The sequence below is a fragment of the Pundamilia nyererei genome, unplaced genomic scaffold, assembly GCF_000239375.1.
Source record: "Pundamilia nyererei isolate P.nyererei 1_Seehausen unplaced genomic scaffold, PunNye1.0 scaffold00070, whole genome shotgun sequence".
NCBI lineage: Eukaryota > Metazoa > Chordata > Actinopteri > Cichliformes > Cichlidae > Pundamilia > Pundamilia nyererei.
Window position 1 is genome coordinate 2,222,600 of NW_005187471.1, and position 15,144 is coordinate 2,237,743.

Consider the following 15,144-nt stretch of genomic DNA (forward strand, 5'->3'; position numbering starts at 1 on the left):
GTCATACAGGTATGCTTGTTGCCATGGCAGTCTCAGCACATGTAATACAATAGCCCATTGTAAAGCGTGTCTAGTGCAAGCGGTTGTCGGTAAGTGCAGTAATTTTTCAGCAGCACATTCCTTAGAGATTCAGTTTCAGCATAATCAAGGAGTTTGTTTCACATCAAACAACTAATAAGAAATATTTTCGTTTTTAAGATATTGAGTTGTGTAAAAGTAAAAGTGCCCAAACTTTCAAATTCCTCTACGAAAGTTTCGTAACAACCTCCACGTCTTTTTTATCTTTCAGCTTCTCTATAAATTCCATCACCTTCTTGTGTAACATTTCTCTCTGAAGCAGTCTCAGCCTTTCCATTTCCTCTTGGGCTTTCTGCTGTTGCCTGGCCAGCTCTTTTTCTGATATTGAGTCAATCGTTGCAATCTGTTTCATCTGCATAAGTGACAAGTTGCTCTGGACTTTCCCTTTGTGTCTCACAGAACTTGTAGATTTAGTCGATGGTGGTGGTGCTGATATGGATCGACCCTGTTCCACGAGTTTAGATCCTTCATAGCTGGATTTGCTAGGATGCAATCGTCCAGCAGATGTGTATATCGCCCTGGAGAAGTTTGCGTCTGCATTTCTTTCATACTCGGCGATTTCTTTCATAGCGATGCTGACTGTAGCTTTTGGTTCACAGACTTGTACCATCACCATCCGTCTTGCTTCATTTATCAGTTTGTCCCTTCGCTGTTGAAGCATTTTCTGGGTGTATCGGTGCTGTTTATCCAACATGATTAGCTTACGTTGCAGATCTCGGTCCTCCTTTTGGTTTAGCACTCTTAACACTCTTTGTAGTTCAGGTCTTCTGTAGATGTGATCCATTATGTCCAAGAACTAGGGGGAGGAAAGCATTTTCTGAGCTTTTTTGTTTTTTAGATTAAAACCAAAAATATCAGTTTTATTACCTGATTTTTGTGCACTACTCTGAGCGCAGTCATACAGGTGTGTTTGGTCTCATGGCAGTCTCACCATCTGTAATATAATAGCCTATTGTAAAGCATGTCTAATGGAGGTTTTGTTAGTGATTTGCAAGTGTGCAGTAATTGTTCATCAGCGCATTCCTTAGAGATTCAGTTTCAGCACAGTAGCAGGGCTTCTTGCACGTTACACTGTGACTGTGAAAAATACTTCGATTTTGTGCAGTTTTCGCCCTCCTGCTTCATATAATTCACTATTTGGGGTTATGATAAAAAAATGAATTGTAAATGTACATTTTGGGAGAAAATTACATTATGAGTAACCATTTGTTTTACTGTAAATGCTGTGCAAATAAATACAATCAGAGACTGTTATTCGAATATCCTAAACTGTTGCTTTTATATAAATATTGGTAATTAAAGATGTGGTGGTTTTAGAAACACTGAGCTCATGAATCCTCGCTATTCTGACTGAGAAAGATTTGCTTTGACACAAGTCTTCAGTTGTTACTTTAGCCATTGGATCTGCAAACGTGTCATCCTTCTCCAACCTTCTTTCTCATCTCCTCTTTCACTATATCTGTGAATCTTACCTGGTCTTCCTCTGACCCTCCTGCCTGGCAGCTCAATGTTATCTTCGGCCGGATGTATCCACTAACCCCCCTGCCAGTTTTTCATTTGGCAAAGATTTAATGCTGAATTCGCTTCCCGGTGAAACCCTCACTATTTAACTGGGCTTGGGACTGACACTAGGAGTACTCTGGGTTGAGCCATAAAATAAATATATATTGGTCATGATCTCCACTAGCTTTCTATATTTATTGATTGGTTTTTCCTAATATTTTGATCATCTATTAACTCCTTCAGCCATTTTAAGCAAAAACATTTTTTTTTACCATTACTTTAAGTTTTTTATCATCTTATTTCACAGTAAACTCTGAGTCTTTAGAGGGTTTTTTTTTTCCTTTGATTGATTGATTTGGGATTTGTCATCTTCTTGTGGGTGTTTTCAATCTACTTTTTAGTAGACTCATTTATATCATCAGATCCACATTAACATGAACAAACTATGCTTACGAGAAAATCGCTGTGCTACAGCAGGCAGAAAACGAAAAAGTTGAATAAATATTACAAAAACATGACTCTAGATTTCTCAGTTTACTTTTATTTGTCTCTGTTCCCCATAAAATATTAACTGCATATATTAAGTTATTATATAAATGAAAACAATACGAAGTGTCCTGATCATATTTACAAAAAATGGTGTAAAATTGCAGTATACCTTTAACAAGCAAAGCCAGCCCCTCTGGAGTTTGGCCCTCCTGCGCCAAAACTGAAAACCAGGCTTGAAGATGGCACAACGAAACTTCCCAAAATGTCACACACTTACTCCAAAGTTGATCAGCTGTTGACATCGCTGCTTGGTAAGTTTATTCTCTGCAGTGATTTGGCTTCATTTACATTTGCAGGAGAGCTGTTCGCTCGTTTTCAGCTGCTTATCTTCACTGCTGCTTCGCTGGTTTTAGTCGCTCAGGTCAAACAGCGTAATCAATCAGGTTTGTCGATTTACATTATTTAATGAAACAGATAATGATTCGGACATAATGTAAAATACAGCCGTCTAAAGCGCGAGAGAATGTTGCGCATGCGCATTACGGAAAGGGGAGATTACAGTATAATGTAAAAGCAGAAAAACGCATACGTTTACAATAAGGGGTTTCTCTTTTCCGCTTTTTCAAGGTCTCTTCTCCATGTTTTTTCCCTTTGTTCTGCTAAATAGTTCTGATATGTCTTCAACCCCTTGAGTTCCTGGCTTGTATTCAGCATTTTCAAACTTTGCGGTTTAAACGGTTTTGGTCCCATGTAATTGTTTAGAGATGTAAAACTGTGTTAACCGGAGAGTCAAACTGTTTCTTCTACTTCAGGTGCTGACTTTGGCATAAATAACTGCAGATGAGTTGGTTGTTACCAAATACGAACAGTTAATTTTGATCTCACAGAGGTTTATGCTTGGATATTATTTAAAACAATTAACGGCAACAATCCATAGCCAGATAACCTAAACCACTAAACACTGAGGCATTTTTTAGTACATTTGGACACACTGGGTGGAGAAGATCACTGAGATAATCAATCCGCAAAATATATTATATGCAAATAAACCAAGTTGGAGGCTTTATTTAGTATAAACCACAACATTAATTTACTCTTAAGGTTTTACACCAGACAGGAGCTGAAGCACATTGCTGTTTTAAATATGGAACACCTAAACAAATCTATGGAAATGCAGATATCAACAAATAACACTCATTTTAAAAAAATTCTGCTTTGTTGTTATTATTAGAAATTATGACATACTTTATGTTCTGTAACAGCTTGTGCTTTAACAGCTTAATTTCCTCTTTTGTTTTCCACTCAAATAGCAATTGCCCCTGCAGAGGTTATCTAATGCATCCAATCCTGCAACCTGGAAGATTTTTACTCAGAAATACGTGCCACACGGTGAGTGTTTAAGCACTAAATTAAAGCCTACATAAAGTTGCTTCAGTTTTAGATGCTGCAGTTTTTCTTGTTGCACTACTTGCAGGTCAGAAAGAAAAATGTAGGCCTACTCTACTTTTGTTTTCAAGGTGTGGTCCAAGCATTACGTTAGTGTTGCCAAGATGATGCGGGCAGTGTGTGTTGATGTACCCGGAGGACCGGAGAATTTGCTGCTGCAGTCTGTTCCCAGACCTAATCCCAAAGCAGGAGAAGTCCTGATTAAAGTTCATGCAGCTGCCCTCAACAGAGCAGACCTGTTACAGGTAGATTATTATTGTAGCCAAAAGAGCACAACACAGTGCTATTATCTCCCGTAAATCTCATAGCCTGCTTTCAGTCTTCTGTGACTCACTGTATTCTGAATTATATCTAAATTTGCATAACACAGGCCTAAAAATAATTATCTTGTGTTTTCCACAGAGACGAGGCCTGTACCCTCCTCCTGCTGGTGAGAGTGACATCATAGGCCTGGAGGTAGCTGGTACTATCCACACCCTGGGTCCAGGGGTGAAAAAGCAATGGAAACCAGATGACCGCGTCATGGCTTTGCTCTGTGGAGGAGGATATGCAGAATATGTTTCTGTGCCCGAGGAGCTTCTCATGCCCGTTCCCTCTAATCTCACAATGTGTCAGGCTGCTGCAATCCCAGAGGCCTGGCTCACTGCTTTCCAACTGCTGGATTTTGTTGGTATAACAAACATTTCTGTGTCTCTTTGTTTTTCTTCATATTCATATGTTTTTTGGATAAAGATTAGACAACTGAGTTATTAAATGAGTCACATTTATTTCTATTTGACTTTTTTTTAATTAACAAGAGGCCAACGTCAGATTTGGTTCAAATTCTATACTTGCCATCGGTCTTCTCTGCTCCAGCTCAGGTGAAAGAGGGTGAGGTGGTGCTGGTTCACGCTGGAGGCAGCGGAGTCGGAACAGCGGCCGTTCAGCTTGTTCGTCTGTTTCGGGGTGTGCCGGTTGTCACTGCCGGGAGCCCAGAAAAATTGAAGCTGGCTGAGAAACTGGGCGCTGTAGTTGGATTCAACTACAAAGAGGAGAGCTTTGCACAGGGAGTGCATGACTTCACTGGAGGTGAATTATGGAAATCAACATGCATTTAATTTTGCTGCAGGCGACGGTGCAGTGTCTCTGCTGATAATTCCTAATGATAGCATTGTTTTTGCATACTTCAGATTGCTATCAAATGTTTTGTCTTTGTTTCACAGGCATTATATTAGAGTTAAATGTTTCCAACCACTGTAGCAATCAGAGCTTAATTCTACATAGCTCTTCTGTAGCTTTCTAATAAATGCACATCAAAGAGCTTTGGTAACCAACTCCAAAAAAAATCCTCCGTCAATACTTAAGAACCAAGTCAAAACACATGATTTCATTTTCAAGGATAAAAGAAAATTTAGTTGTTTTGTCATTTTAGTTAAAAAAAATTTTTTATTCAGTCTGTCACAGTGTATTTGTTTAGAACAGGGGTCAAGCATAAGACCGGGGGGGAGAATCGACCTGCCAAAGAGTCCAATCAGGCCCACTGGAAAATGCAAAGGAGGGCATAAAGATTGGAGTTCTCGGTGTATTTTCATTACATTTACAACTTTTCCTACTGATACAAACCTCCCACATGGTCATTCATACTGCACTAATGTAGTAAAGTAGCATTAAAAACAGCGGAAGGATAGAATAGTTCCTGTATTTTCACTCTCCACTGCAGAAATGTAGTCTTCATTGGTCTTGTTTAGCCTAGCTAACCTACACCACAAAACACTGAAAGAATTTTGAATATATTTGAATACAATGGGTGGAAAAGGTCACCGAAATAATAAATCTGCATAAGAGGATATGATATGCAAATAAACTGAGTTAAAGGCTTTATTCAGTATAGACCACAGCATTAGTTTACTCCTAAACTTTCACACTAAACATGGAGTCAAAGTGGGCTGTGGTGGGCCATGATGTAAAATAAGATTAGCATCTCTGGTTTGGAGCTATTTTGAATCAAGAACGTGATTGTATTGGAGAAGGGCAGTTACCTGTAATTGTAAAATCTCTAATTTCACAGGCAAGGGAGCAAATGTGATCCTTGATTGCATTGGTGGGCGCAACTGGGAGTCAAATGTGAGCTCTTTGGCCATCGATGGCAGGTGGGTGCTGTACGGCACCATGGGAGGGAGGGCGGTAGAGGGAGATCTGCTGGGCAAACTGCTGTCCAAGCGAGGCCACTTGCTCACTAGTCTCCTCCGCTCTCGCAGCCTGCAGGTAAGAATTGAAAACAGAAGTGACACAACAGCTGTGTTTCTTCATCTCTGCGCTGACTCATGTCAGTGTCGCTTTCCTCTCCTGGGTCTGGTTTGCCAAAATGAGGCAACTTGCTTGGGTTACTTTTCAGACATCTCTTGTAATATATATGTTTGCAACTGGACCTGATATGTTCTTTGCATTTTCCTTTCACAGTACAAAGCTGACCTGGTGAAAGCTTTTACAGGCAGGGTGTTGCCATATTTCTCAGACCAGCCTGCCACCCTGAGGCCAGTGATTGACAGCACATTTAGCCTGGATGACATTGCAGAGGCTCATAAGCACATGGAAGCTAACAGAAACATGGGGAAGATTGTCATCAATGTGATTCCACAGATTGAGCAAACACAGTGATGAATTCATACTGTAATAGAAACGCACTGGCTTTGAAATTTCCCAAAATACTGAAACCCACTGTCATTGTAAAACTTTTCTTTTGTTAGGAATATTCATAATTTACTAATAAAATAGACCAAATCACTGTTTTTCATTTTCTGTTCTAGTATTGTTACGATTACGGCCCGGGTTACTGTTCTTTTTCTATCCTCTATTCATTGAGGTGAGTTTTCTCCTGTGGTGGTATTACTCACAATTTTCTACTAGCAGCATAGAAATGACAGAAATGTGCATTTCAATGCATGATCAATGTTTACAATAGTTAACTAAAAAGCTAATTTGGAAAAAAAGGAAAACTAACTCACAAAACTAGAAATACATAGATAGTAAATGTTATAAGTTTTAATCTTTGGCAGTCTAGATACTTTTTTTTTTTTTATCACAGCCTGCCTGATTAAATTTTGTTGCATTTGCTTATTGAGACTTGGGATGTCTGTCTACATGATTGTGAGTCAGCTGACATTTGTACTGTAACAATACCTGTTTTGATTTTCCTAAATTTCGCCCCTGATAATAATCCTCAGAGGTCACCACAGCAGATCATCTCCCTTCATCTCACCCTATCTAGTCTCATCTGCCACACCAACCCTCTGCACATCCTCCCACAGTACATCCACGTACCTCCTCTGTGGTCTTCCACTTTTTCTCCTTTTTAATCCTCGTCTCTCCAGGGCATATCGCCACCTTTCTTAACTCTTCTTCATCTGCTCCCTACTTTCACTAAAGATCACAATGTTGTTTGCAAACATTATATACTCCATGAAGATTCCTGGCTGACCTCATCAGATCACAGATCCAAACTAGAAGGGGTGAGATGTTTCTTGATGCAATCCCACGCCCACTTTCAACACATCTATCACTACTACCTCAGTGTTATCATACATTCCGTGCACCACCCTCACACACTTCTCTACCTCGCTATAATTATAAGAATAAAACGTCATTTGAAACTGTATTGGAAAGAAAAAAATCGAATAAATAATAAATAAATAAATAAAAATAAATAGAAAATAGCAAACTATAATAACTGTCAAGGTCTTCAAATTTTATGTGAGCTGAATCTTATATTAATAAATTTAAAAAAAAATCGGAAAGGATTTAGAGACGACTCTAGACGATGCTGATTGGTTGTGTACTTGTTTAAATAAAGTTCTTTAAATTGAAAAAAAAAATGTTCTCAAACTTCCGGCTTCTGTGTTGCGGCTCCTTTCACAACTTCCCTCCAGGTCTCGAGGAGGCAAAGTTAACATAAAAAGGTCGTGTAACTGAGTTATTTTAATGAATAAATATTAAATTAGTCAACGGACAACATTCGGACTCTATGATTCGACGGAAAACGGAGAATATCTTTATTTATCTGGTAAGTAAGAGTGAGGATGTTCCTCAAGCCGCCCTGCTAAACGTATCTGCGTCAGCTAGCAGTCTGAACCCGCAGGTGTTCACGTGAAATAAAGCAAAACAAGTTGAATGTAAGAGCTAAACTAATGTTTTTATGAGTGAGCTGTAGTTATGCAGCCAGTCGTGTTAAAAGCTGATTCATGTGAATGAATTGTTGACTTATAATCGGTCAAACATCTCTCATGAATATCAAGCTATTTTGAACCAGAAGTAACATTTCTGTCACAAGTTAGAAGCTGCAGTCAGTGTTTGGGTAAAGTGCCGCCTATGTCCTTTATTTATCAAGGTAACAAGTTTTATTGACGTTACAAATGTCAAATTCAAGACAAATTTAGCCAGTAGGGTAGCAGAATTTGCCACAACTATAACATAACAGCTCTACAACATGTAAGTTAAGGAGTGCTGAAATGCATTTGTTGTTCTTGAAAGAGACTGGCTGACCTTTTTAAGTGAAAAGGTAAATGTGAAGGAGTATGATGTCCTTTTAAGGAAAACAAACATCCCCAGCAAATAGGCCTATTTAGGTTTATTAGCAATAAACAAGAGTTGTAAACCAGTGTAATTACACGTGTTAAAGCACTTTACCTAACTGCTGGTATGAGGAACTTTTGTATTTAAACTTGATCCTACTTTCTGTTTTGAGCTTTATTTGGATATATGACTGTATGTGGGATTTGCATGTAGGATTATCCCAGAGAACCCCAGCTTTCACCCACAGTCCAAAGACGTGCAGGTTAGGCTAAATTAGGTTAATTGTACAAATGTGTGCAAGTAATGCGCCTACTTCAATGCAGATTAATGATATACTGAATGATGTCCTTGGTGAGCGTGCTGTCCATCAGAACTTCCAGATATGTTCTTTTTTCCCCTCAAACTTCTTTATTTCAACTAAACTTTTGAGCCCTTGAAGTTACTTTCCTGATCTGTCTGCATTGTGCCTGTCAGAAAAGGGTGGAATTGTTTACATTTTTTATGTCACAGAAAACACATCCTGAAACATGGAGGATCCAAACAGACCACAGAGGAAAATGTCAACAGCAGGAGAGAGTTTGTACAAGTTGCTGGGAGTGGAGAAGGGAGCGTCTCCTGACGAATTGAAAAGAGCCTACAGGTGTGACTATCTCTTTCAGTTCTGAGCTACAAGAACTAATAAATAAAATGTTACTCTCGCTTGTTAATTGTGCTGTTCTTACAATAGCACAATTAACTAGTGAGAGTAACATCATTGTTTCAGAGATTTATGGCGACATTAGTGAAATCTTAGGCTACATCCACACTAGACCGGATAGATTTGAAAACTGCATTTTCGTTTGAAAACGCTCCGTGTCTCTTCTAGCATATTTAGTAATTTTCACAGAGTTGTGCATCCACATTGAAACGGCCGAAAACGCTTACGTTCCAGTACTGTGCATGCGTGAAACGCAAGAAGATTTGACCTGCCTCATTTCTTTCTGCCGCTTTGAAACGTCGCAGCAAAATTTCAAAGAAAAGCACCGACTTTTTTAAACCCTCACTTGTTTGTATATGTTTTAATTTCTCTTTTGACCAGGAAAATGGCATTAAGGTATCACCCTGATAAGAACCCAGACAACCCCGAAGCAGCTGAGAAGTTCAAGGAGATCAATAATGCCCACTCCATCCTCACTGATCCGGACAAGCGTGGTATCTACGACCAATATGGATCCATGGGCCTCTCGGTGGCCGAGCAGTTTGGGGAGGAGGGAGTCAAATATTACTTTCTCATGTCCAAGTGCTGGTTCAAGGTGAGAGGCAAGGGGATGTAGTTTTAAAGGTGAAAACAGAACATGAAGTTGTTTGTTCTGGTAGTAGGTGAATTATGCAGAAATGTAAACGCCAAAATGTGACCAGAGCATGCCGCAAAGTGTCCAAAAACTCTCCTAATACTCACATTGGTTTTCTTTTAGACCCTGTTTGTGTGCTGCACTATTTTCACCTGCTGCTGCTGTTGCCTCTGCTGCTGTTGCTGCTGCGGAAAGTGCAAACCACAAGATGAAGAGGACAATTTCGTCTACATGGACCCTGAGGACCTGGAGGCTCAGATTAGAGAACAAGATGCAGGTGAGGAACTGTTTTATATTCACTTAAGAATGTATACAGTTGAGCAAGGCAGCAGCTTGCATAGAAACAAAGAGCTGGAGTTGGAAACCCAAATGGTGTAGTGTCCAGTTTCTGATTATCAGCATTTTTAAGATGAAAATGTTTCCTCTAGAAATCTAGGATTAATGATATGGAAATATTAGTTTTCACAGCTTAATCTGCCTTTTTTTCACAGATATAGTTAATTATGTGTTTTCCTGTGGAAAGTCTGCACAGGAAGGCGTTAACTGGATTCTCTTAGATACAGTCGACAGCCTCTTGAAGTGTTTACTGCCCAGTTTTGCTGTACTGATAACACGGGTGTTACTTTATGCTGAGCAGTTGTAACCCTGCCAGTAATCTTGATCTTAACTGTGCATGTGCAGTAAATCCAGCAGGAAGTTAACTTTGCCAAGAAGGGGGGTACATCTTCATTCAGTACAGGGCATGTTTAGAAAATGATAGTCTATAAAAATGACGTAAACATCTCAGATGAACAACAGCTGATAACATATTACACTGCCATTGTTTCTTTAATATACACTAAGCTAAAATGCAGAAGCAGTGTGTGGGTAAACGAAGTACACCCCATGACTCAGTAGCTTGAAGAACCACGGATGGATGGATGACTTCATCAGTGTTTCACAGGGATGCAGGGACTTTGGCCCACTCTTCTTTATAACGTTGCTTTGGTTCATTGAAGTGGAGGCATTTGTTTATGCACAGCTCTCTTAAGGTCCCACCGCAGCATTTTAATCGTGACGTTGGGTGTCCCATTGCAACTCGTTGATTTGTTTCTTTTCAGTGGGGTGTGTGGGGGTATTTACCAAAGCACAGCTCTGAGCATGTTAACTGGGTTGTGGTCTGAACTTTTACTGGGCCTCTGCAGCACTTTTTCTCTTTTTTTTCTTTTCTTTTTTTTAGCTGGTGTGTATTTGCTGCTGTGCTTGCGATCATTGTCCAATTTCATTACCTAATTTGGGCCAAACTTTTAGCTGTCAGACACATGGCCTAACAGTTGACTCTAGAATAATTTGCTATACAAAGGAGTTCATGTTTGACTCAATGGCTGCAAAACGAGCTTAGATCATCACCCCTTCAAGGTTTTGTTCAGATGCAACTTTCCAAACCTAAACCATACTGTCACTTTTAATATTTTTTTCTTTATTAAACAAGCCATACTTGTTTGGTCTGTTTTTAATTGTTTTCTCTCGAACTTTAACATTTAACATGACAACTGTAGCCTGAAGAATCTCAGATACAGCTCTTGGAGTTTTTTTTTCGTTTTTCTGATCTCTGGGTAAGTTTGCTAGGAAGATTGGCAGCTGTCTTGAATGCTTTCCACTTGTGAATAATCTTTCTCATTGCAGAATGATGGACTTTACATTTTTATCGAAATAGCCTTAATATCCCCCCCACCCCCATCTAATTTTAAGACGTGCTAAATGGCAAAATATTTTTTACTTTTTATCCTCATGAAACCTGCGCGTCGAGTGGAAATTAATGAAATGTCACTCTAATCCATTACATCTTGCCCTGATCTTGATCCGTGTAACTGGTGATACTTCACCTCTAAACTCTGTCGTCTTTTTACATTTCAAGCTGAGACAAAAGCAGGTGAAGAGATGTCGTTAAGAAGCTGTGTGTTAAATTTTGTTTTACAGCAGACCATCCCGTAATAGTTATTCAGCCGAACTCTAGCGATGCTGCTAGCCATTCAGGTAAGGTGTTATTCCGTCTTCAGGTAACGTTCACCTGTTGTCAGCTTCCTGCTGCTCTGCGCTGCTTGACTCGCCTGCTAGATTTTACAGCAGTGATTCACTGTGGAAGATTTCTTTTGTCCATGTATTAAATCCTTAATGTGACGGACGCATGGGAAATCCAAAGCTTTTTTGTTTTTTTGTTTTGTTTTTTTTAAAGTGATATATGTCCCTTATCACATACCGAGGACTTTTTGATGATGTACTGTGTTTGGTTTTTCTCCAAACGTGGTCCTGCGGATTGTGGACAGATGTCTCCACTTTGGTCTCATCTGTCTAGTGGACATTGTTCCAGATGTTTTGTGGTTTGTTCAGATGTGATTTTGCAAACCCAATAGCCCCCCCCAGTCTAATTTTCAGACGTGCTAAAGGGGAGATCGTTTTTGTTTTACTCTGAAGAAACCCGCATGTAGAGTCGTATTAATGAAATTCATTAATGCTGATTCTGTTGCCTAACAAAATGTCACTCTAATCCTTTAAATTCTGCCCTGATCTTGATCTCTGTAACTGATCCTTTGACACCCCCCCCCCCCAACCCCTGAATGCTTGTTACGCTGTTAATTGCAATCGAAGCTGTAAGTTTGTTCCTATACTTTAAACACTGCTTCTGCATTCTGGCTTATTTCTGTTAAATAATGACACATGTCATAGGTCATTTTAAGACGTGCTGAAGGTCAGATTACTGTTATTCTAATACACGAGACTTGCATGTAGAGTGGCAGTTATTAAATTCGCTGGTGCTGTTGCCTAATAGAATGTCATGCTAATCCTTTAACTTCTGCGCTGATCTTGATCTCTGTATTCTCTCGTCTTTGTACATTTCAAGCCGAGACAAAAGCAAGCGAGGAGATGTTGTTAAGAAGCCGTGTTGATTTACCCAGTGTTGAATTTTGTTTTACAGCAGACCATCCCGTAATAGTTATTCAGCCGAACTCTAGCAATGCCGCTATGCATTCAGGTAAGGTGTTATTCCTCCTCCAAATACATTCACCTGTTCCTAGCTTCCTGCGCTGCTTCACTTGCTGCTAGATCTTGCAGCAAAGAATTGATTTAAAGGTTTTTGTGCTGCTTATGTTTTCTGTTGTTGTTGTTGTTGTTGTTGTTGTTAATGAGAAAAGCTTCATTAAGTGTTTTTCAGTGTTTCTATCTTAAAGGATTTTGGAAGGATGTTTGTTTTGTTTTTATGGCGTTATACTATTTATATGGTTTATTCCCTGCTATAAAAGATCATGGCTCAAACTGTAATAGTAGCGGTTTTCTTTTTAAGCTCTTTGGGTTTTATTTAATAATGGTTATAGAAATTTAGACTGTAAGTGTTGTCCATTTCCCACATTATATTAAAAAAAAAAAAGGACACAGAACAGAGTCATCAAAGTCTCCTTTTGCATGTACGAGCAGATTGCACAGATTGATCTTGACACATAATAATTCGTACAGATTTATAGTTCTGGAGTTTTGGCTGAAAGATTTGTACAAATATGGAGTGACATGAAATTTGGTACCGATAGTGTTCACTTAACTTGTTTTCTGGGGCCATCATCTGGTCAAATACCTTGCTTTTGTGCGCTAACATGCTAAACTAAGGCAGTGAACCCAGGCAGTAATATTATTTATGTATTTATTTTTAAATGACAAGACGTACTTTCCTTCATGTTTCATTTTCTGTGAGACGTAAGTGGTTTTGACAGCTTGTTGTCTGATTTAAGAACACTCCCACACCACACACCTGTTCATCACCTGTTCTCGTTACCTTCTGCAGGGGAGAACACACCGATTGTGATTCAGACTCACGCAGCCAAGGGGGGCTCAGGACCTGGAGAATGAACGACTGTATCAAACACTGAAGTGCAGAAAATGTTTTCATCTCAGAGATTTGTTTGTTTACATGAGTCAAACTGCAATTTATTTGATTGTGCCATAGTTATTTTTTAAAAATGTGCTTTTTCTTTGATCCAGTCTTGTATTTATTCTTTTAAAATGTTAAATTTCTGAATTTGGGGCGGAGACTAATAACAAAGCCATGCAGATCAAAGCCTCTGAGCTCGGGGATAATTATTTTTTTCCTGCGCACTTTAAACTCACACATTCATATTGAATGTTTGGAATATTCTGAAGCTGCCATGATCAGAGCACGTTTTGGCCCAAGATTCAGAAATTTTCAGATTTTTATTTTTAATATGCCGATTCAGGGGTTTCTGTGGAAGCTTGCTTCCAGCACTGGAAAGGGGGGGGAAAAAAAAAAAAAAGCCAAGCGTAAATCAGAATTTTGGTGTCAGATCTCAAAATTTCGACTCAATGACTCAGGATCTCAAGTCGAGTCTCACTTAAAGTTTCACCTAATCAGACGTGTGAGCCGGCAAGTGGAAATTTTGAGATGGTGACTTGAAATTTTGACTTAACTTTGCCTCGCAGTTTAAAAAAAATAAATAAATACAAAAAATAACAAAACGCACAGACTCTATGTTAAACGGTTTACTGATGTGGCCACAGATCACACACAGATTTATCAAACAAAGGTTTAGTTTTAAAATTTTAGCGCTGCCTTATGTGACACATTCAGTTGCCAGCTTGTAAATGACTCTTTGAAGTTTAGTCTTGTGATGCTTGCAGAGATTTTAAGGAATTACAAAATCGCCTAATTCTGAGAGTTGGATGAAGACTGTTGATCACATTTGTGTTTGTCCACTTGAAATCTACTAAGGATAGATTGTAAATGGATCAAATACCCCCCAAAATGATTTGAGTCTTCCTATAAATGCCATAATTGTAAAACCAGATTTATATACCTGCTTTTAATTAACACAAAAAGATTGGATTTACTTCAATGGTACGTTTAGAAATTAGTCTAAACGCACCATTGAGTTACATTTGGCACACCCCTTTAGGGCGAGTGCAGCAATGTGTAGAAACCAAAGAAATCACACGGAGGCTTCTGCTGTAGCGCCCTCTTTGTGTGTGATTTCACCTAACAACAACCAGCAAGCCCCAGGAACCACTCGCCGACCAGCTGGGGGAGCACACCTTTTTCCAAGCCGCCTCCTCCCTCACTACCTGAAGCAAAGAACCGGCTGGACCAGTGGACCACTGTTTATTCTGTTTGTGCAAAGATTAAACAAAAGACATGTTTTGGACATGTTGATTGATGTTTCCACTTGTGATGTTTTCAACCTTTATGCTTAAGTCCCTTTGGCTCCTGCTCAAGCTTACTTAATTATACACACAGGCACAGTGACAATAATCTGTTTTAACTCCTGGAAAGTGAGCCAGTGTTTCAGAAGAGGTACAGTTGGTCATTTTTGTCATTGCACATAAGTAAAAAAATATGCAGGGAGGTGAATAGAGTTGTGTGAATTTTTCTACACTTGACACTAAAACCATCGTTTGTTTCTTTAGAAAATAAGATCGCAGCTTTCTGATTTATTGCCATTTTGACTTTTTTGTGTATGTCGTGATTGTCTTGTAAAGTCAGAGATGTATATTTATGATTAGAGGATTTATTACAAATTGAGTATTAAGGTAAAGATTCTTTTGTTTAAATGATATTTTTCTATTTTCTCTCGGGGTAAAAATGTTGAGATTGTGCTTCATTTTGATTTCATTTTATACAAATCTGGATATAATAATAATAATAATAATATGGATGCTGATTTTCTGACGATCCTTGACTGCGGTGTATTTAAAAGCCTGCTTGTAT

The 15,144-nt window shown here is 39.0% G+C and overlaps 3 protein-coding genes across 5 annotated transcripts; 2 read left to right on the top strand and 1 right to left on the bottom strand.

Moving 5' to 3' along the window:
• Positions 1-208: 208 nt before the first annotated feature.
• Positions 209-2,301, bottom strand: LOC102211694 (uncharacterized). The gene is made up of 3 exons (XM_005736686.1): positions 2,240-2,301; positions 946-1,012; positions 209-874 (listed from the first exon to the last, which is right to left on the bottom strand). Exons 2-3 carry the CDS (start codon positions 976-978, stop codon positions 245-247), a joined length of 663 nt encoding a protein of 220 aa, XP_005736743.1. The 5' UTR covers positions 979-1,012; positions 2,240-2,301; the 3' UTR covers positions 209-244.
• Positions 2,260-6,284, top strand: tp53i3 (tumor protein p53 inducible protein 3). The gene is made up of 7 exons (XM_005736685.1): positions 2,260-2,381; positions 3,381-3,459; positions 3,588-3,761; positions 3,919-4,186; positions 4,372-4,584; positions 5,564-5,760; positions 5,956-6,284. Exons 2-7 carry the CDS (start codon positions 3,406-3,408, stop codon positions 6,151-6,153), a joined length of 1,104 nt encoding a protein of 367 aa, XP_005736742.1. The 5' UTR covers positions 2,260-2,381; positions 3,381-3,405; the 3' UTR covers positions 6,154-6,284.
• A 1,099-nt stretch (positions 6,285-7,383) lies between these two features.
• Positions 7,384-13,679, top strand: dnajc5gb (DnaJ (Hsp40) homolog, subfamily C, member 5 gamma b). Of its 3 annotated transcripts, none has more exons than XM_005736687.2 (7): positions 7,384-7,555; positions 8,575-8,704; positions 9,143-9,356; positions 9,519-9,672; positions 11,355-11,411; positions 12,352-12,408; positions 13,210-13,679. In XM_005736687.2, exons 2-7 carry the CDS (start codon positions 8,592-8,594, stop codon positions 13,272-13,274), a joined length of 660 nt encoding a protein of 219 aa, XP_005736744.1. In that variant the 5' UTR covers positions 7,384-7,555; positions 8,575-8,591; the 3' UTR covers positions 13,275-13,679. The 3 variants fall into 3 exon arrangements, with proteins under 3 accessions (XP_005736744.1, XP_005736745.1, XP_005736746.1); XM_005736688.2 differs by having other exon boundaries at positions 12,355-12,408; XM_005736689.2 differs by lacking the exon at positions 11,355-11,411.
• Positions 13,680-15,144: the final 1,465 nt, after the last annotated feature.